This window comes from Oryctolagus cuniculus, chromosome 6 (genome assembly GCF_051225735.1).
Source record: "Oryctolagus cuniculus isolate XC-2025 breed Fujian yellow rabbit chromosome 6, ASM5122573v1, whole genome shotgun sequence".
Classification (NCBI taxonomy): domain Eukaryota; kingdom Metazoa; phylum Chordata; class Mammalia; order Lagomorpha; family Leporidae; genus Oryctolagus; species Oryctolagus cuniculus.
In genome coordinates this window covers 37,982,159-38,002,263 of record NC_142872.1, presented here as the reverse complement: position 1 = coordinate 38,002,263, position 20,105 = coordinate 37,982,159, and the positions used below count along the sequence as shown (strand labels likewise).

General features: G+C 44.2%; 2 protein-coding genes and 1 long non-coding RNA gene across 7 annotated transcripts in view; 1 reads left to right on the top strand and 2 right to left on the bottom strand.

Annotated features, from left to right (window-relative positions):
- Positions 1-1,861: 1,861 nt before the first annotated feature.
- Positions 1,862-10,030, bottom strand: GRPEL2 (GrpE like 2, mitochondrial). Of its 2 annotated transcripts, none has more exons than XM_089336065.1 (4): positions 8,809-10,030; positions 7,610-8,448; positions 6,189-6,270; positions 1,862-5,383 (listed from the first exon to the last, which is right to left on the bottom strand). In XM_089336065.1, the coding sequence occupies exons 2-4, from the start codon at positions 7,805-7,807 to the stop codon at positions 5,019-5,021; spliced, it is 645 nt and encodes a 214-aa protein (XP_089192191.1). In that variant the 5' UTR covers positions 7,808-8,448; positions 8,809-10,030; the 3' UTR covers positions 1,862-5,018. The 2 variants fall into 2 exon arrangements, with proteins under 2 accessions (XP_089192191.1, XP_002710345.1); XM_002710299.6 differs by having other exon boundaries at positions 7,610-7,763; positions 9,933-10,030.
- A 55-nt stretch (positions 10,031-10,085) lies between these two features.
- LOC149126109 (uncharacterized) overlaps positions 10,086-20,105 on the top strand; it is a 64,994-nt gene continuing 54,974 nt past the window's right edge. For both annotated transcript variants that reach the window (XR_016236352.1, XR_016236351.1), the window contains exon 1: positions 10,086-10,206. This is a non-coding gene — a long non-coding RNA (uncharacterized LOC149126109). The remainder of the gene's footprint in view (positions 10,207-20,105) is intronic.
- Positions 13,307-20,105, bottom strand: part of AFAP1L1 (actin filament associated protein 1 like 1) — a 65,837-nt gene continuing 59,038 nt past the window's right edge. For 2 of the 3 annotated variants that reach the window (XM_008255226.5, XM_089336064.1), the window contains 2 exons: positions 19,204-19,332; positions 13,307-14,469 (listed from right to left, as the gene is read on the bottom strand). In XM_008255226.5, coding sequence (XP_008253448.3) covers positions 14,446-14,469; positions 19,204-19,332 — 153 coding nt within the window. In that variant the 3' untranslated portion in view covers positions 13,307-14,445. The remainder of the gene's footprint in view (positions 14,470-19,203; positions 19,333-20,105) is intronic. The other variant, XM_017341176.4, reaches the window with a different exon arrangement.

Here is a 20,105-nt window from a genome sequence, read left to right as displayed (position 1 = left end):
TACTGCTGCTATTTATATAGTTTACGTATCTGCCTTCCACTTCTTAAAAAACAAAAGGAGGAGGTCCCACCTGCTCTCTTGTCAGAAAGGAGAAAAGGCAAGGAGATAGGAGTTTCCATTTTCATTCTCTGAGAACAAGGGCAGCTCTGGTCTGTTTTACAACGCTGTACAACCCAGATTTCCTCTGGCAGAGGAACAGGTAGGGGCGAGTTTCAGGATAAATAAAGGAAGTCTTATTTATTCAATGAGATATGGATAAGAGAAGAAACGGAAGGGAAGGGTTTATAGCTGGGGCTCTAAGTTAGCTCTGTGAGTCTTCATAGGGCCAACATGGATGACTGCTAGAAAGGCGATAGATGACTAAGCTTCCCAATCTTCAAAAAATATTTTGGGCAATGTTTGTGTCAGGATGAAAAATCTTTTCAGTTCATTAACAAAGACTCAAGATATTCCCCTATTGTCCTTTGTCAATGACTGTTCACTGATCACTTAATACCAAGGTCTCTTGTGTGTGATGTAATCTGATTCTTGTCATTTTCTGGTGGGACAGATCATATTTAAGATTCCTCTTTTTAAACTCTTGAATCTAGACTTGTTTTTTTCTTCTGTTAGGAAGTCCTTCCAACCCTAGCAGCCCAGAGACCATGTGTAAGCTCTCAAGGTTGTAAGGCAGATTCAAAAGAGCCCGTAAGTGGTGAGGCACACCTACGGTGGCACAGAGGTGCAAAGCAACTGGCAAGACTGGGAATGAGGTTGGGACACTGTATCAATTGTCTGTTGCTGTGTCACAAGCCATCTGACATAGGGCCTTTAAGTAACAATCTATTTATTTAGGCCGTAGGCCCGGGTGCAATGAGATCAGCTCATGTGTTCCCTGTAGTTCATTTGGAACTGCTCCACTGAGGGTGGGAGAATCCTTTCAAGATGCCTCACTGGCAGGCAGAGGGTGCTGACCCAGCTGAAACCTCAAACCAGGGCTCTCAGCTCTATGACAGGCCACTTCAGCTTGCTCTTGAGGTGATGGTTAGGGCTCAAGACAGGAAGTGGGCCTGCCAGTTTTAACAGTTCTGAGTCCAGAAACTGTAGTGTCACTTCCACTGTATCCTATTAGACAAGAAATGCAAAAAAGCTCCAAGGACAGGCAAGAAAAACGGACATATGTCCTAACCCCCTATTTAAGTGTCAAGGAATTCTGAAACAGTTTTAAAATCTCTGCAAAGCATCAGACATGGACATTTGAATGGACAGGAATAAGAATATACTAACAAACATCAGGAATACGTGAAACAATGGATTATGGAGCCAGGTTGTGTAGACAAGACTTGAGCAATGATGAAAACGCAAGGCCAAATCTCAGAAAAGGCCAGCTCCAAAGGGCAATTCGGCCAGAAGGCTGAGTATAGGGAAGCCATCTGAGAAGCAGAGGTAAAAACAAAGCCCATCAAAACTTGGGAAGGACATGTGGAAGCTGAAGGTCAGATCAGGGCCACATTCAACAACATGGTTAGGAGATGGTCAAGAGCAGAACAGTGCAAGTATAGTAGTCAACACAGATAAAACAACTAGAATGAAAAGGCAAACACGAGAAAATAAGGCAATGCCAGAGAGGAAGGCAGAAACAAGACTCCAGATCTAAGAAATGCATAGGAATCAGAGAGAGAGAGAGAGGAGTCCAGGAGGTAGAAAAACAGCCAAGACTTCAATACTGAGGCAGAATATGGGACGCCTATACTGCAGCCACTTTGCTGCGCTGCTGTGAGATCTCAGGGTGCCTCCCCGAGCATCCACAGCATTCAGTGAGTGACCATAACATACCAATAATCAACATGAATGAGGAAGACAAAAGACTCAACACCCAGACTGCAGTTATTCCAATTTCAGTTTTATTAAAGTTGTTTCTGGATATTACATTTCATCCTTACATCACCAAATAACTTGTATCAACTTCAAACTGACTGATTCCTTTATGGCAATAAGGAAAGTCAGTAAAAGGTCTGTAGAATCCAAGTACTAAAACACCAACATCCCTCCTAGGTGAGCCACAGCTTCCTTATATACCACCTGCTAGACACTGTCTTCTCGTTTTGTCACCTCAAAATAATTAAGAGCACTAACACAATTTTCTTGTTCAATCTAAAAATGTATGTTCCTCGTGGTGGTTAATTAAAAACAAAACAACCATCCAACCAACCAGAAACCGGAAGGAAAAAAATTCACTGTGAATGATTAGCTTATATGTTTTTTAATAATCATCATTTAACTAGTCTTCCCCTTTCCTTAGACTTTAGGCAGCTACAAAAACACAGTACAATGTACATAACAAAAAAAGGATAAAAATAAATATGAGGGCCTACTGTAGTAGGCAAATGACATATTTCACTTAACCCTCACAGTATCATGAGAGAATTAAAAGCACTCTACAAATAAGGAAACAGGCTCAGAAGACTGAATGACTGGTGCCAGTCACACAGGTGAGTGAGCTGGGATCAGGTTCAAGTGTATGCTGACCACGCCTATGCTCTATTATGCTGCTCTGGCTCCCCACAGCCCTTCCAGTTGACATTCTGTTGTAGCTTCACCCTCCAATTCTAAACTTAGACTTTTAACTCTGCAAAAGTACTGAATAATAAAAGAACCTAAAATGATTCTTAATCTACTTGCAAAAATAGAAGGTGGAATGGAGTAACAGAAAACACTTTAGGTAATCAGAACATTCCATATCTAAAATTATGGTTAATTCTAATTCACTGGTAATGATTGCTACTGTTCCAAAAACACACATGGGTAATTATAAAGGGCTTTTTCCCCCGTTGTCACCATCTGTCAATCTCAAGGAATAAAGGCAAAACAAACAAACAAACAAAATACAAGATAAATTCTTATTGTGAAATTTGATTGCTCATTCAAATTACAGTATGTACTTTGTGGAATGAAAAAAAAGATTCTGGTTTTATAATCTTACTGCCAGTCTTCTGATTGCCTTTTAAGAGTATCTAAATGTGAAGATGGAGATGGTAGGGCTCACAAGGGCACGGCTTTATTATATAGGGCTAATGTGGTATCTTCGAATGGGGATATTGGGGCTCAGGACACACTATCCCAAATACTCTTTAAAAAAAAAAAACAACAGAATGTGGCACCCCAAAATATCCGTCTTTGGTATATTTAAAGCTGATAATTTTGACAAAAACTGGACACAGGTATCCAAAAAAGGAGGAAATTTATACCTGTAAGGGAAACCTAAATTAGCATAAATAATAAATAGGAAGAGGGTGGCTCCAGATAATCTGTATTAGACTTTAACTGGGTGATTTCCTCCATTCATTTCCTCCTCTCACCACCCTGCTCAGCCCCTGTTCCTGTCTGTAGTTCAGGATGCTGCAAGCTTCAACTGTGTGACCCTTCCTCAAGACTAATTCTCTGGAACTCTTGGGTATATATAATTAAACATGGAGTTTTCCTCTGTTAATCAGCCTTATGTCAATTTAATTAACATCTTAGTCAAAGAACCTAAAAGTGTGGAAGGGTGCCATTTTTCACTTCACAGTGGAAGTTGATTTATATTATAGGTAACTAACTGAAGCCTAAACCTTTGCAATCTTACCATCTAACAATTATCTACTGGGGACATATTTGGAAGTTCCTTAATATTAAATGATTGACATTAACATAGTTTCTTATTCAAATTCTCACTGAAATTTCATCACTAGATTTTTTTTTTTTTTTTTTTTACTTCAGGTCCAGTCCTAAAGACTATCATACGTTAGAAGCAGAAAGTATGAAATTAGATTAAGGCCTCTTTTAACATAAATACCCATGATTTCTAAAGTCTGACGTAGCATTCTTTCACTCATTTATTGGACAAATCCTTTACAGAATATGACTATAAGCAGGGTTGAAAAACAAACAAAAAATAAACACACAGGTCCATTAACTCTAGTATGTTAATACATAAAAAGGGAGCTAGGTGCTTACATAAATGTGACCTAAGATACGAAAGCTAGGAGTAAAGCTTGTCAGTGGAACAGAGGTAGTGATGTGTGAGTATCAAATCAAAAAATTCAGCATCACTAAATGAAATGAGAGGTTGTGGGAGCCCAACATTTTGGTCCTGCTCGCTTGCCCAATAATCTCATAAAGAATCAGAAGGCAAATCTGACAAAGGGGCAAATGAGTCATGGCTGGCAGAGCAACAAGCTGTAGGTAAACTGCCTATGTAGATCCATTTAGGTAATGACTTGTTGGTGCTACCTTAGTTTTCCTGGATTATATAGCTCAGGAGGCTGAAAATAATTTGAAGATAACTTGGAACAAATAAAGCACAAGGTTTCCTGGCCATCCTTGCTTGAAAGGGTCCTGGGTATCAGATTTCTTCCATGATCCCTGCCTCCCATGTCTGCCTGTGCCTTTAGCTCCTGCAAGTGGGAGTCAGAAAGGAGTGGGCTGGGACAATGATGTGAACGTGAAAACATACCTGGCAGGGACTACAAGGATGAAGGATGACTGACAGGAAAATAATACAACAAAAAAGGGCAGGAAATCAAAAATCTGTATGTATGAGAATCAACCCAAATGATAAACTTACAATTATGAAGCTTTATCACCTAAGCACCCGCGTGTTCAACCAATCCCTAGTTTCCCTTTTCAAAAAAACACCAGCTGCTATACAATTTCCGTTACAGGGAACATTAGGAAAGAATGTTTAGTTGAAACTACAGTTATAAGGATTTTGGATTCAAAGTCATCAGAGTACCAATTTAAAAATAATTTTCGTAAACATATTTTGACAAAGGTTGTAGGAACACTTGTCACATTGTTCAAATGCCCAACGGCAAGACTTCTGATGAGACCGAACAGGTCGCATTAAATCAAAAGACTATCTGAGAAATAAAGCCAATATGACTAAATCCAAAACAGATCACATGAAGTACCTCATGTACAATACAAACCTAGTTTAATAAATAAGGAAACAAAGGTGGCTGCGCTCTGGGAGAACATGCAGTTCCTTGATGGCCCATTTATAGTCTTCTCTGAGACTCCACTGCCACTTCTACCTGGGCAAGTCTAATGGTGCGACCATGAAGTTTGTAGCCATCTTGTCTTACTAATGCCACCGTGCCAGGCTGTACCCCAACACCAGCTGGCACGTGACAGATGAGTTCATGCTCATGAGGGTCGTATTTATCACCGATGGGTGCCATCTTCTCCAGGCCATGCTTGGCAAACACACTTTTCAGCTTTGCTTCTAGGAGTGACAGCCCCCGAAAGACCTTCTCCAGAATGAGTGTCTGGTCCCCAGACTCTGTTTCTTCAGAAATGCACTCAGTAGTCTTCTCCAAAATGTCCGCCACCTCCACCAAGTCCTTACAGAAACTCTGGATTCCTACAGAGAAACCAGTTACTTTCATTGTTTGGGAGGAAAGCACTCTGCCCTTGGCAGTGGAGTTTAGGGAACACCTAGAGATTAAAGTGGTACATGTATATGAGGTACCACAGAAAGTGGGAAAGGGCCATACTTACTGGAGTTCATAATCAAGTATCACCAATCCACTTGACAAGTCTGTGTGGTTAGAACCCAAGAACTATATAATGCTATATACAAAAGGCTCAAAAATTTGCCCTTTTAAAATAACTATTTTTATTGCTTTCACCTTTAGCTTTGTGTACATGGTTAATCTTCCTGCCTATCTCATTGTGGTAAGGCATACATTTTCAGCAGGGACAAGATAATAGTATTTCATGGCGTATTGGGGTGGGGGTGGGGGAGTCTACTCTGCTATGGGATGTCCAGAGTGGCTTATTCTTGTGGACTGGCTAAATGGGAATAACAAAGTTAACACATATCCATAGACGAGGTAAGTTTCAACTGCCTACTATGAGGTTGCAGGAGATGGGCCACAAAACGGGTCTCATCTTTTACAGTCCCAAGAAGTATCACAAAAGCAAAGTAAACTTGGTTGCTGAGAATCCTGTTACTTCCAATTCTGCAACTTGATCTTCTTTTAAAGAAATCAGGATAAGGAATGTCATCATCAGAGATGTCTACAACATGATACGCAAAGTTTTGGATAGGGTGGTAAAGGGCAAGCAAGGGCTTGTTAATGTGGTGTTAATCCAGAAAGGGGGCGAAATGAGCATTTACAGTTTGCGAAACTGAAAGGCATTTTTATTGTGAATAGATCTCTTACCAAATATCTTGGCATCTTCCACACATCTCTGGGTCCGCCTCCTTATGTTTTCACAGTCAGCCACAGCTCTCTGGTATCTTATCTGAAGATCAAAAGCAAAGTCAAAAGGATGAGAAAACAAATACTTACTGATTTGCTTACTATACACATGTCACTCTTGTAGGTTTCTATAAAACAGAGGAGCTGGCTTTCTTTTTCCTATTCAGGCAACCTTGTCAACATTCTTTTATTGAACTGAACTCTAGGACAACCGAGCAACTTCAAAGTATGTCATCTATTTGGAGGTAGTTATTTTACCTCCTTTAGTCCTTTTCTTTTTCATTTCTGCAATTCCTGGTTCCTTCAACGCTCTTTTTTTTTAATATTTATTTATTTGAAAAGCAGAATTACAGAGAAGTAAAAGCAAAGAGAGAGAGCGGTCTTCCATCTGCTGGTTCACTCCTCAGATGACTGCAAAGGCCAGAGCTGCACCGATCCGAAGCCAGGAGCTTCTTCTGGGTCTCCCACGTGGGTTCAGGGGCCCAAGGACTTGGGCCATCTTCTACTGCTTTCCCATGCCACAGCAAAGAGACAGATCGGAAGTGGAGCAGCCGGGACTCAAACCTGCGCCCATATGGGTGCTGGCACTGCAGGTGGCAGCTTTACCTGCTATGCCACAGTGCCAGCCCCTCAACTGCTCTTATAAGATATGTTTTCCACCTTCCTTCCTACTCTGGGAGGACTTGCTTTGGCAAGGACTCCGGTTTCTCTAATTCCTCAGAGTGTATCTGTCAACCAAGGACTGGGTCCAATATGCTAGATGAAGTTTGAATGGCAGAGTGCAACGTTCAGTGACCTCACTCACTCAACTACTATTTCTTTATGCCTACTACATGTCGAGCACTGTGTGTCCTTAGCCAGTGGTGTTTTTGAACTACTATTTTTTTTTTTTGGCCTACCGTACCTAGCAAGAGAATGGAGGATGAAGAGTAAAGAACCAATTAGAGGAAATTTCATTTTAAAAATTGACCTGGGGCCAATTCTTTGGTGTAGTGGGTAAAGCTGCCACCTGCAGTGCCAGCATTCCATATGGTCGCCGGTTCGAGTCCTGGCTGCTCCACACCTATGATCCAGCTCTCCGCTATGGCCTGAGAAAGCCGTGGAAGATGGCCCAAGTCCTTGGGCCCCTGCATCCGCATGGGAGACCTGAAGGAAGCTCCTGGTTCCTGACTTCGGAACGGTGTTGCGGCCAATTGGGGAGTGAACCAGCGGATGGAAGACCTCTCTCTCTGTGTAACTCTTTCAAATAAAAAAAAAAAAAAAAAAAAAAAGAAATTGTATATATGAAATACATGAAATTTAAAAAAAAATTGACCTAAGGAATGTTTGGCTATTTAAATCAGAGAGAGATGTGAAGAACAGTTAATATAAAATCTACTCACTGTTAAATCCTGGACTTCCTTTTCCAGTTTCACAGCTTTTAGCCTTAGGGCTCGTTCAGTAAGAGATGGCCCAAGCTCATCTGGAGGGTCCTCGGAACTGCAGTCCTCACCAGCAGTTCTCTGGGTGGCAGTGCTGAATGGGGGCAGCCATCCTCTGAGGGAGGAGAGAGGTGGCACGGCATGAAAAACTGCCTTCATCAACAACCGAAAAGTCCACCCAGTTTACAGACTGCAAAGTTTTCCAGGTTGAATCTGCTAACAAAGTGTTTTCAGACACAGTAACCACTGAACACTTAGGAACTTCTTATCAAATAACAGAATTCGTTTTACCCAGATTCGTTTCACAACAAGCACTACTGTCACCTCTATTTTACAGCTGAGAAGAGGGACACTGAGAGATGGTTTGCTCAAAATCACACAGCTGGTACTGTATAGAGCCAGGATACTGAGCACCAGGCACTGCAAACACTCAGAAATGGGTCCACTTAAGTCAGCAAAGAGGAAATCGAGTGCCAATACCCAGACCCACAAAGGCTTATCAGAGGCAGGAATTCAAATACACAAAGTCAGAGAGTTCTGGTTTCACTTTTCACCTCATACACTGGAAAATGTTCAGTCCAATAAAGGGACCTTATCAAACTGGAGTGTGGCTCAGAACGCTAAGCCTTCATTCACATAAGCTGTAAGGCTTTTGGGAGAGAAGCTGTAATTCCGAGTTGAGAACTCACCTATAAGGAAATATGTAAAATAAATCACTGAAATACTTAGAAACATCCTATCGTGGTTTGTGGTCCATCAACAGGTGACTAAAATAGGTCCTTGAACTCAGTTATTATGATCTGATGTCTTTTTTTTTTTTTTTTTTTTTTTTTTTTTTTTTTGCAGGCAGAGTGGATAGTGAGAGAGAGAGAGACAGAGAGAAAGGTCTTCCTTTGCCTGCCGTTGGTTCACCCTCCAATGGCCGCTGCGGCTGGCGCACTGCGCTGATCCGATGGCAGGAGCCAGGTACTTCTCCTGGTCTCCCATGGGGTGCAGGGCCCAAGCACCTGGGCCATCCTCCACTGCACTCCCTGGCCACAGCAGAGAGCTGGCCTGGAAGAGGGGCAACCGGGACAGAATCCGGCGCCCTGACCGGGACTAGAACCCGGTGTGCCGGCGCCGCAAGGCGGAGGATTAGCCTAGTGAGCCGCGGCGCCGGCCTGATGTCTTATTATATACTGGTTCCAAATTCTTAGTTCAGAAAATAGGGCCTTCCTAAATCTAGGGCAAATTATACTGGGTGAAATCTCTCCTCCCTAAAAATCCACACTTACACTATTTAAATCTGGTCAAATAACTTCTTCTCAGGACCAACTTCAAGGGTTTGAAAATGGTCAGAGTTCAGAGGGTGAAGGAGGAGAGAACTGGGACAGATCCCGATTGCTGCTGCCTCACAACTGGCGTGGGGGGAAATCTTCATCAGAACCAACAGTTTTCTGTCTGGTCACTTCCTCGCTTCACCAACAAACTGCCAAAAAAGGCTTGGAAGCCCAAACAAGCAAAAACCCTGAAACCTTGAATCAACCTCTACCCAGGTGCCAGGGCGTGGTACTGGGTCAGGCGACAAATAGTTACACACATTTCCAGGACTCCTCCACAGCGTAATTGACAGCTCAGAGGGCCAACCCTACCCGTATTCCGCCATACATTTTCTTTCCCAGGAATGGTCTCCCGGAAAACAGCAATTAACATCGTCGCAGAAATTCCAGAGCCCTGATAGGTTTCCAGCCCGGGTTCTAGCACTTGCCGATTAAGTTTAGAAAAGTAACTCATTTCTCCCCCCTCTAAATGACAGTTTCCTCAATTACTAAACGGCGATCACTAAAAAGAACCACCCATAGTTGTGGATGCTGATGGAAAAAGGCAGCTAGTGGAACTTCCGTCTCCCGAAGGAGGTATCAGGTCCAGCGCCCACCTTCTACCGACAGGTAGTGATGCCAGGAGACAGGGGAAGGGACTGGCCTAAGGTCACCCGGAGTCGGGACAGACCCGTATTCACTGCAGATGTTCCACACGGAGAGGAGGAGCAGCTAGAGGGGTGCACCCCGACTGATTCGATGGCTTTGCGTCTTCTCATTCTCCTCAGCCCGGGAACGAGGCGCACCTGTGGCCTCAGTTCCCCTCTCTGTCAAACCGGGCGTGAACACCCAGTCTTAGAGGCCGAGCGGCTTGGCGGGCTCTCTCGCCTGGGCTGCGATAACCCTCGCCTTCCAGCCCTCACCCATCCGCCACCTCGCTCATCCGGATAGCCCTCACATCCGCAACCCCCTCCCCACAAACTTACCTGTTCTCCCACGCGGCACTCGAGGTCAGGAGGCGCTGCACCCGCCGCCGGACCGCCCACAGCGACCGCGCGGCCATGTTCGCAATCCAGGAGGACCCGGGCAGCGCATGCGCGTTCGCTCCAAGTGAGGAGTAGCGCACCCTTGAAAACCACGCTTCCCGGCAGCCTTTGGGGGCTAGGACTTCCGGACAGGAACGCCACACTTCCGGTTGGCTATGCCCTTCGCTGTTCCCTAGCCTGTGTTCCTGACTGAACGCAACAGTTCCGGTTCTCAGTAAGTTGGGCGAGACCGGTCTTTGACTTCACTGCGGCTGGGTCCGAAGCACGGGATTCGCGGCAAAGCAAGCGGAAGCGTCTGTGCCCTCATGGAGTTCACATGAAATTATGTCATAAAAACGCGATAGAAAGTAAAAGTAGGACCCGTGCTCAAAACTGAGGGGTACCGTGCAGCCGAAGTCTAGAATAGAAATACGGCCGAGTGTGCCAGGAGTTTCCAAAGGAAGTGAAATTGAGTGGAGAACTGAAGAACGGATAGTGGTTCAGGAAGGGGGAGACGTCATCTGCAAAGGTCCTAGGAAGGAAATACAGGGAAGGGGGCGTAGGGACTGAAGACCAGTGGTCAGGCAGCCCTAGGTCACGTGAGCCATTGAGACGTTGCACCCTGAAACCCCGTGCCCGCGCAACTCCTGCCTCTTCTCCAATGCCTTTATTCCCGACGGAACTTTTCAAATGATGCGTATTGTCTGACTTCCCCGGTCTGAGACACAAGCTCCGTTATGACAGGAATATTTTCCTTCCTTTCCTAGTGTGAGTGTTCAAAATTTGTTTTGCTGTATGACTTTATAGTCTTACTCTGATGGCAGTGTAAACATGTGACAACGCCTTTACACATTTAAGAGCCCCCCCCCCCTTTTTTTTCTTTACAGGCAGAGTGGACAGTGAGAGAGAGAGACAGAGAGAAAGGTCTTCCTTTTGCCGTTGGTTCACCCTCCAATGGCCGCTGCGGCCGGCGCACCGCGCTGATCCAAAGGCAGGAGCCAGGTGCTTCTCCTGGTCTCCCATGGGGTGCAGGGCCCAAGCACCTGGGCCATCCTCCACTGCACTCCCTGGCCACAGCAGAGGGCTGGCCTGGAAGAGGGGCAACCGGGACAGAATCCGGCGCCCCGACCGGGACTAGAACCTGGTGTGCCGGCGCCGCTAGGTGGAGGATTAGCCGCTAGGTGGAGGATTAGCCTAGTGAGCCTCGGCGCTGGCCTTAAGAGGCCCTTTGGTGTATGTAAAATGCAGGGTAAAGAAAACAGGTAAAACAGGCTATTGTAAATAGTCCAGGCAAGAGAGGCTGTGTTCTGTCCTGGGATCACCTCGACAGAATCCTTTGTAAGCACCCTCTGTGTAGAGTAGCTGTGTCCAGCACTCTTAATTTCTTAGAATTTTATTTTGTTTCTGTAACTGCAGTGTGAACTTGGCGAGGAATCTGCCTTGTTCACAGCTGATTTCTGACATCTAGGATAGCAGGTGCTCAATAAATACTTATTGAGTGAATTAAGTTGAATGTGTGAAGACAGGAAGATGTAGAAGAATTTTGGAAATCTAGAATATAAAGTTGAGATGATTTTGAGGACTGGTAAATTGAGGACTGGGGCTTTTGGAGTTGCTGGTTTAACCACTGGGTAGCCCCTAAAGGTTAATTTTTTTTTCTAAAATAAAGAATGGAAAGTATTCCTTAAGCATCTCAATTTTTAACATAACATGACTTACTTGTAGTCTAGAAATTTGGGTTAGATTTTGTCTCTCATAGCGAGTTCCATGATGGCAGAGCTGCAGTCTCTTGTATCTTTATGTCCCCACTTAAGGCCCAAATCAATGTCATAACTAATACTCTTTGGTTTTTTTGGCTTCACGAGAAGAGTAGCATGGTTTTAGGAGATCTCCTTTTACATATAACAAAACAGAGCTGAAGATCCAGTGACAGGAAAATTCTGATCCAACAGTTGGCAGTGTTGGGAAAGATGGAGCTAAAATTCTACGTCAGATCCATGGCGTGTATTTAAAAAACAAACAAACAAGGCATTTCAATAGGCAGGAACAAGAACTGGTATCTGTGCCTTAACCATTTTGCTTACAATTCTCTTAGCTGCTCAACTTACACCAAGAGTGCTGCATATATGCATCCATTTATTAAATGCTAATGTGCTTCTGAATGCCATAGTGTAAGGGGAGGGCAATGTATGGATGAAATAGAGCTTTTGAATTAAGAGTAAGGGTTTGTGCTGGCTATACCACTTCCTGACTGTGTGAGTTTGGACAAGTTACTTATCCGCTCTGCACTTCCTTTTCCTGAACTGTGAAAACTGGGTTAATGTTACCTATTTCACAGGGTTTTGGTGACGACTAAAGGAATAATGCCTGGAAAAGTGATTAGTTAGCACTGGCACTGGAATTTAAAGGCAAAAGGAGAAATGCAGAACTCCAAGAAGTAAACAGCAGAGCATTAAACCAAGTACAGGGTCATTAGTGTGAGGTCATGTGTGACTGCACGGGCTGCAAGCCTGTGAAGCCTGCCCTAGCTATCACAGTGCTTGATAACAGTGAGTGTGCAATAAATATTAATAGTTACTAAGGGTCCATTCTCACAGAGTCCAAGAAACACTTAATCCCAAAATAACCACATGAGAAAGACAGACACCGGGGACATGGTTGGAGTGTTGGGTGCCATTCCAAGGTCACATATTTAAAAAAAAAGAATACTGACAATTTGGAGTATGTGAGCTCCTCTGACACTGGAGACACTGAGGTGGAACTGGGATGAGACCTATCAGTTATAACTGGGTCGCCTTCAGCTGTTGGTGGCTGTATTTACTACGTGTCAGTCATTTCATCCTTGATGGGAAGAACTCAGGCTTTTGAGTCAGACATTCTCATCCAGCTGATAATGAGAACCACCGTGACTGAGCATTTCCCATTTCTCAGCTGCTTCGCAGGCATTATCTCATTAAATCTCCCGACATTCTTGGTAGGAAAGTACAGTTGTTAACCCCATCTTCACATATAAGGAAAGTAGGGATCAGGGAGGTTAAGTCTTTGACGTTCTCAAGCTCACCTAGCTGATCAGTGGCCAGGCTGGCATGACTCAAATCTAGTCCTATCTGGATCTGGGTCATAAACCCTACATTTCGTGCTCTTACTGATCTTTTGAGTGAGTTTGATCAGGTTAATTTTCCTGTGCTGGTCTCCAGTTACACAGATGGTGGTAAAGTTTGGATGAGGCTAAGGTATGTAAAACCTTAGGTGGGGTAAGATCTGTAAAGCCTCTAGCAAAGTATCCAGGGATTATTCTGGAATTTCCTTTCTCCTCCTTCAAATAACCCCTGAGCTCCTAAATAGTCATACCTTTATTGGTGGAAAATGTGTTAAAGTTAGACCTATAAAGTTCCGACAGAGTTGAGACAGTAGTGAGAGGCAAATTAAGGACACTGTCCAGGGCTCAAGGTCCTTGCTTCCCCCTTTGGAAATATCAAGTTCATAAAGGATTAGCACCCTTGAGGCAGAAATAAGCCATCATCCTCTTGATTTTCCTGGTAGTTTTACTTTACAGTAGATATGGAAGGGTAGACTAGTGGGCCTCCAGGTTCTAAGATGAGGACTTCGTGAGTATAAAAACACTGTCTTCTGGATTTTTAACCATAGCACCAGGAGCCTCCGTGTGATTTAAAATAGGTAAAGTCCTTGATAGACTGCAAATGACCCCACCTTACAATGCCTGCAAAGTCCTGGTGACGTTAGAACTCCACATTCCTGTCTCTGAGTGTCGCTGTGCGCTTAAAGTATGTTAGCGTCTCAGCTTCTCTTTGCATTCTGCATACTCTGATCTCTGATTTTCAAACTCAGTTCTGGAAAAGATTCCAGTAGCTGCACTTAGCTTTAAGCAGATGAGGAGTGACTGTAGAATTTGCATGTCCTCTGTGGCTTTTGTTCACTGCTTTGCAGACAGGGATAATGTTATTGACCTTTCAGCCCCTTTGCCTTGCCTGGAGGTTGTAAGCAAAGCCCAACGCACATGCAGTTGGCACAGCGCTGTCAGAAGATCAAGTCTCTTCCTCTTTGCAGTGCATGACTGATGCTTCAGCATTGCCTTCCTTTGCCGTAAGGACTGGGAACTGGATACTGAGAGGGGATGCATTGGTTTATTCACAGGTGCTTTCATTTCTTCTTCAGAAGGGAAGGTAAAGGCATCTAAAAACTCTTTACAACTGTGTAGACTTCTGTCTCCTACCCCCCACTGAGTTCCATTCTCTGTAAAGTCATAAGGGTGCCCTCTATTTTCTTCTTCCCTTCTGGTTCTTCCCTCCCCATAATCCCATGAAATCATGCAAACAATGAAGGCTGGTCTTTTAGGGAGCCTGAAGAATAGGTCCCATTTCCAGTCTTCTCAGGGTGTCTCCTTGTGAAAAAGCATTTCTCCCATAGAAGGACAAGCTGGTAATTCCTTTGGAATGAAATCTGCATCCTCTTTCTAGGTCTTCTTCATTTCCCATTCCTGAAGTAAAAGAGGACAAGATAAATCAGTCTGTTAGATATTCACTGTAACCTGTAGGATAAAAACGTGTCACTGTCTTAAATATATTGTGTTATATCTCCACTGGCCATGCTAGACAGCCTTGGATCCCAGTCCCATTCTCTCTATGTGGTCCTAAGTCACTTTTCCGTGCTGGTCTCTCTTGTCCCTTCATCTATTCTCAATATAGTAGCCAGAGTGGTCTTCTAAAAATGTAGTTCATACCCCAAAACCCCTTGCTCAAAAGTTTCCAACTACTTCCTATTATGTTAGAACAAAATCCACAGTTCCTGCAGTGGCCTGCAATGCTTCAGAAAAAGGGTTGGCAAACTATGGCCTATTGGCCAAATCTGGCCTATCAACTGTTTTTTTCTTTTTTCTTTTTTCTTTTTTTTTTTTTTTGGACAGGCAGAGTGGACAGTGAGAGAGGGAGAGAGACAGAGAGAAAGGTCTTCCTTTGCCGTTGGTTCACCCTCCAATGGCCACCGCGGCCGGCGCGCTGCAGCCGGCGCACCGCGCTGATCCGATGGCAGGAGCCAGGTACTTCTCCTGGTCTCCCATGGGGTGCAGGGCCCAAGCACCTGGGCCATCCTCCACTGCACTCCCTGGCCACAGCAGAGAGCTGGCCTGGAAGAGGGGCAACCGGGACAGAATCCGGCGCCCCGACCGGGACTAGAACCCGGTGTGCCGGCGCCGCAAGGTGGAGGATTAGCCTAGTGAGCCGCGGAGCCGGCCTCAACTGTTTTTTTCTAACTCATCATAGAAGAATGTTTTTCCTATTTTTAAATGTTGGGAAAATATCAAAAGAATAGTATTTCATGACAAGTGAAAATTATATGAAATTCCAATATTTGTGTCTGTAAATAAAGTTTTATTGGGACACAGCCACGTCTAATTAGTTTATGTAGTGTCTGTGGCCACTTTTGTGCTACAGTGACAGAGTTCAGTGGACGTGAAACAGATCATATAGTCCACAAAGCCTAAACCATTTGCTGTCTAATTGTTTATAGAAAAAACTGGGTGACTCCTGGTCTGGATGATCTGGCTTCTAGTTGGTTGCCTCTTTGATTCTCCTGCTACACACCCTTTGTTCTCTTCACTGGAATCACCTATCTTCTTGATGTTACTCTAACCCTCAAACATGTTAAGGGAACCCACTCAGGGACTTGCTACTTGCTCTTTTCTCTGCCTGGATCATCCTTTTCTTGGATTCCCACGTGGCTCACTTCCTGATACTCCCTCCATTCAGGTCTCTGCTTACTGTGTCACATCCTCAAAGTGGTCTTTGCTGTCACTTAGATAACAACAGTTACCACCACCCCCATCACCCATTCTTCCCTTGCCCTGCTTTGCATGTCTTGTCTTTCCTTTCCCTTTCTTCCTTTCTATTCCTTTTCCTTCCTTCCTTCCTCCCTCCCTTCCTGCCTGCCTGCCTTCCTTCCTTCCTTCCTTCCTCTTCTCTCTCTTTCATTTATTTATTTATTTCAGAGAGAGAGAGAGAGAGAGAGAGAGAGAGATCTTCCATCTGCTGTTTCACTCCCTGAATGGCTGCAACAGGTAGGGCTGGGCCAGGCTGAAGCTGGGAGCCAGGAGCTTCTTCCAGATCTCCCATGTGTGTGGCCGAGGCCCAAGCACTTGGGGGCGTTCACTGCTTTTTCAAGGCCATTAGCAGGGAGTTGGATCAGAAGCGGAACAGCCAGGACACAAACCAGCATCCATATGGGATGTCAGTGTTGCAGATGGCAACTTTACCCACCAAGCCGCAATACCAGCCCCTGCTTTATCTTTCTTCAAAGTACTCATTACCACCTGGCATCATCTTCTGTATTTATGCATGTATTTCAAGTCTTGTCTTCCTAACTCCATGAAGGCAGGGACTTTTTTTGGTTCCCTGTTATGTAACCAGAATCTAGAATAAGACTGGTATATAGTAGGTCCTCAATAAATACTTGTTGAATGACTGGCCAACTGTAGGAGTGAATGTTGGCTCTCTGAGGCCCTGAAAGTCAATTCCAAATGAGGATGCAGCTGCAGCTTAGCTACAGAGCCCTGCATTTAAAAGTCCTAGACAAAACTGGCCAGCCTTCTCTAAGCAATGTTGCCATGAAGGTAATAAGTAGCTGCCCTTTAATTATATTCTGATATGATAATGCAATTTCAGGCCAGAAAATAGTTGGATGCTTGGGTGCTGTCTACCTCTCCCCTCTCAGTTCATCCACCCTCCTACTTGCTTTCCCTGCTCCAGCTGCTCCCTGGCCTGTGGTCAGCAGGCACAATAGAGAGCCGGGGCTTTGTGCCCCTCTTCCTGGAATGCTTACACTGTAGATCTTCTCAGGCCATTCCTTCCCACCATGCAGGGGACTGTAATAGAGGCCTTCTGTAATCACTGTATCTTTCCGTTTCTACTCCCAGTCCCTCTTTCTTGTTTTATAAATGTATCTGGAAGTACCTTTTCATAGTAACTGGGCATTCTTGAAAAATTATTTATTTATTTTATTTGGATGGGGGGAGAAAAGAGAGAGAATGAATGAGAATGAATTTATGTTCTCACTCTCCAAATGCCTGCAGCAGCCAGAACTGGGTCAAGTCAAAGCTGGGAACCGAGTCCAGGTCTCCCACATGGATGAGAGGGATCCAACTACTTGAGCCACTACTTGTTATTCCCAGGGTGCATATTAGCAGGAAGCTTGAATTGGGAGCACAGCCAGGAATCATACCCAGGTACTGCAATATGTGATGCAGCTATCCTATGTGGTATCTTAACTGCTGTGCCAAATGCCCACCCCTGCACTTAACATTTTCTCTATCTCTTCTCACTAGCTTGGAAGTTCCTTGAGAGCTAAGACCCTTCCTGCCATGTTCACTGCTTTAGTTAAATTTCAATTTCCTCAGCTGTGAAATGAGGCTAAGGATGCCCTTTTTACTTGGTCATTACAAAGTCTGAAAAAAAGAAGGCATTGAAAGTGTTTAGCAAAATATTTGGCATTTAGCAAGGGCTCCTTGTATTTCTATATTGAATAAAATTTGAATTTTCCATTACTTTAAACAGGATATTATCCCTTTTATGTTACTATTTTTCTAATTTTAAATTTAATTTTTGACTTATATATTGTGATTATCATAGTCAAGTTTGTCAACACATCTATTGCCTTACCTAATGACCATACTTTTTTAATGGTAAGAATATTTGAGACCTAATCTCTTAGAACTTTAAGTATACCATACTCATCTAGTATTGTTAACAGTAGTCTCCATGCTATTTTAGATAGATCTATCTCTAGAACTGAAATTTTGTACCATCTGACCAATATCTCCTCATTTCCCCCACTTCCCAGGCCCCAGCAACCACCATTCCACATTGCTGTTTTATTTTAAATTAAGCAAGATTAATTTTATGTATGTCTTATAAAAGATATTGTTCTAAATAAATATAAATGGATTTACAAAAAAAAAATAAAAGATATTGTTCCAGGGCTGGTATTGTGGCTGGGGCAATGCCAGCATCCCATATTAGAGCTACAGTTCAAGTCCCAGTTGCTCTGCTCCAGCTCCCTGCTAATGTGACTGGGAGAGCATTAGATGATAGCCAGGTACTTGGGTCCCTGCCATCCAGGGGGAGACCCAGATGGATTTCCAGGCTTCTGGCTTTGGCCTGGCCCCGCCCCTGGCTGTTGTGACCATTTGGGGAATGTACCAGCACATGGAGGATATTTCTCTCTCTCTCTCTCTCTCTCTCTTTCTCTCTCTCCATCTTTCTGTCTCTCACTCTGCATTTCAAATAAATAAATAAATAAATATTTAAAAATAATAATAAAAAAAGAGATTGGACCTTGAAAATCTGTCCACATTTCTTAGCTTGGACTTCAGGTCCTTCTATACCAAAGCATCTTTCTAGTCTCACCTCCCCCTCAGTTGCTCATTCTGTGCTGTCAGGTGGATCCGAGTGCCAGCATTAGCGAAGGCTCATGAGCATCTCTGGTGTGCCAGGCACTTGTTATTCAGATCCACTTCCTTATCTACAATTCTGAGACCTAGAAAGCCCTGAAACCAAAATATTTCCCAAGTGGTTTCGTCAAACTCATTTGGTGACAAAACCTGACACAACCCAGTGTGAAGCTGTTTATAATCTCTATTTTGTTCCCCTGGTGTGAAAAGTCCCCATCTTTTACTGTAGCAGTGTGAATGTGTTTGACTACAGGGTGTGCCCTGAAAGCCTAGGTATGTACTTTGATGTATATATAGTAATACTGCATTTCATCTTTCAAAAATCCAAAAAGTTCTAATTAACAGATGACCTTAAGAGTTCCACAGAAAGGACTGTGGACCAATACTTCAGAGCAAATCCTGGACTTGGGATTGGAAGAGGTGGGTTCATGGCTCCATTCTTACCTTGATGCCTGCATTGGTTTAGGCAAGTTCCATTACCCCCTGACCTTCAGTTTCCTCACCCAGGGAATGGGCCCCTTTTGTGCTCAGAACACAGGTGGCAGGCTCAGAAGTCAGAGGACTGAGCTTGTTAGCATGATGTATCAACAAAAGTGAACCTGTTCTGAATGAGGCCAGAGGACTCTTCCCTCTGAGGAAGGTTCATGAGTGTTACTGCACGTGGGTGAACAGTTATCTTTTCTCACTGACTAGATGTTGGGGTTTTGGGGAGGTTCCATGTAAAGGGGCTTCCTGAACTCTGACTGTGTATTCGCTGAGTGATGACTGTACCTTGGCTTTCTGCAGCACCCTTCCTTGGTTGGAGGCAACTATGGATGGGCTTCTCTTCCTTAGCTCAGAAACACAGTTGACAGGCAGAGGTTGCTCTGGGGCGCTGGTCTGGGGTTTGTTTGCAGTTTCCTGGTGATGACAAAAACAGTTCAGTAGGATGGGTCTAGTGATGGCTATCCACACCCACCCTATCCTCGAAAGAATCAGGGCAGGGATAAGTATCTGGCGCAGCAGTTAAGATGCTACTTGAGATATTCCATATCCCATATCAGGGTGCCTGGGTTTGAGTCCTGGCTGTACTTCAAATTCCATGTTTCTCTGACTGCACACCCTGGGAAGCAGCAGGTGATGGTTCATGTAGTTGGGTCTCTGCCACCTACATGGAAGACCAGGATTGAGTTCCAGATTCTTGGTTTTAAGTTGGCACAACTCTGGTCTATCCCTAGCTGTGGGGGCATTTGGGGAGTGAGCTAGTGGATAAAAGATTTCTGTATCTGCCTTATCTGCCTTTCAAAAAAAAAGAGAGTAGTTTTAAATGGAAAGCACTAGGCAAACCTGCCAGCACTTAACAGGGTGAGTGAAAAAGGTACTCAGGGCCATAGGATAGATATAGTGACAACCGAAACTACTGAGCCTCACCACGCACCAGGTGTCACGTGGAGTGGATTAGTATAGTTAACCTTTTTTTTTTTTTTTTTTAAATTTGACAGGTAGAGTTATAGACAGTGAGACAGAGAGTCAGGGAGAAAGGTCTTCCTTCCGTTGGTTCACTCCCCAAATGGCTGCCATGGCCGGTGCTGCACCGATCCAAAGCCAGGAGCCAAGTGCTTCTTCCTGGTCTCCCAAACAGGTGCCAGGGCCAAAGCACGTGGGCCATCCTCCACTGCCTTCCTGGGCCACAG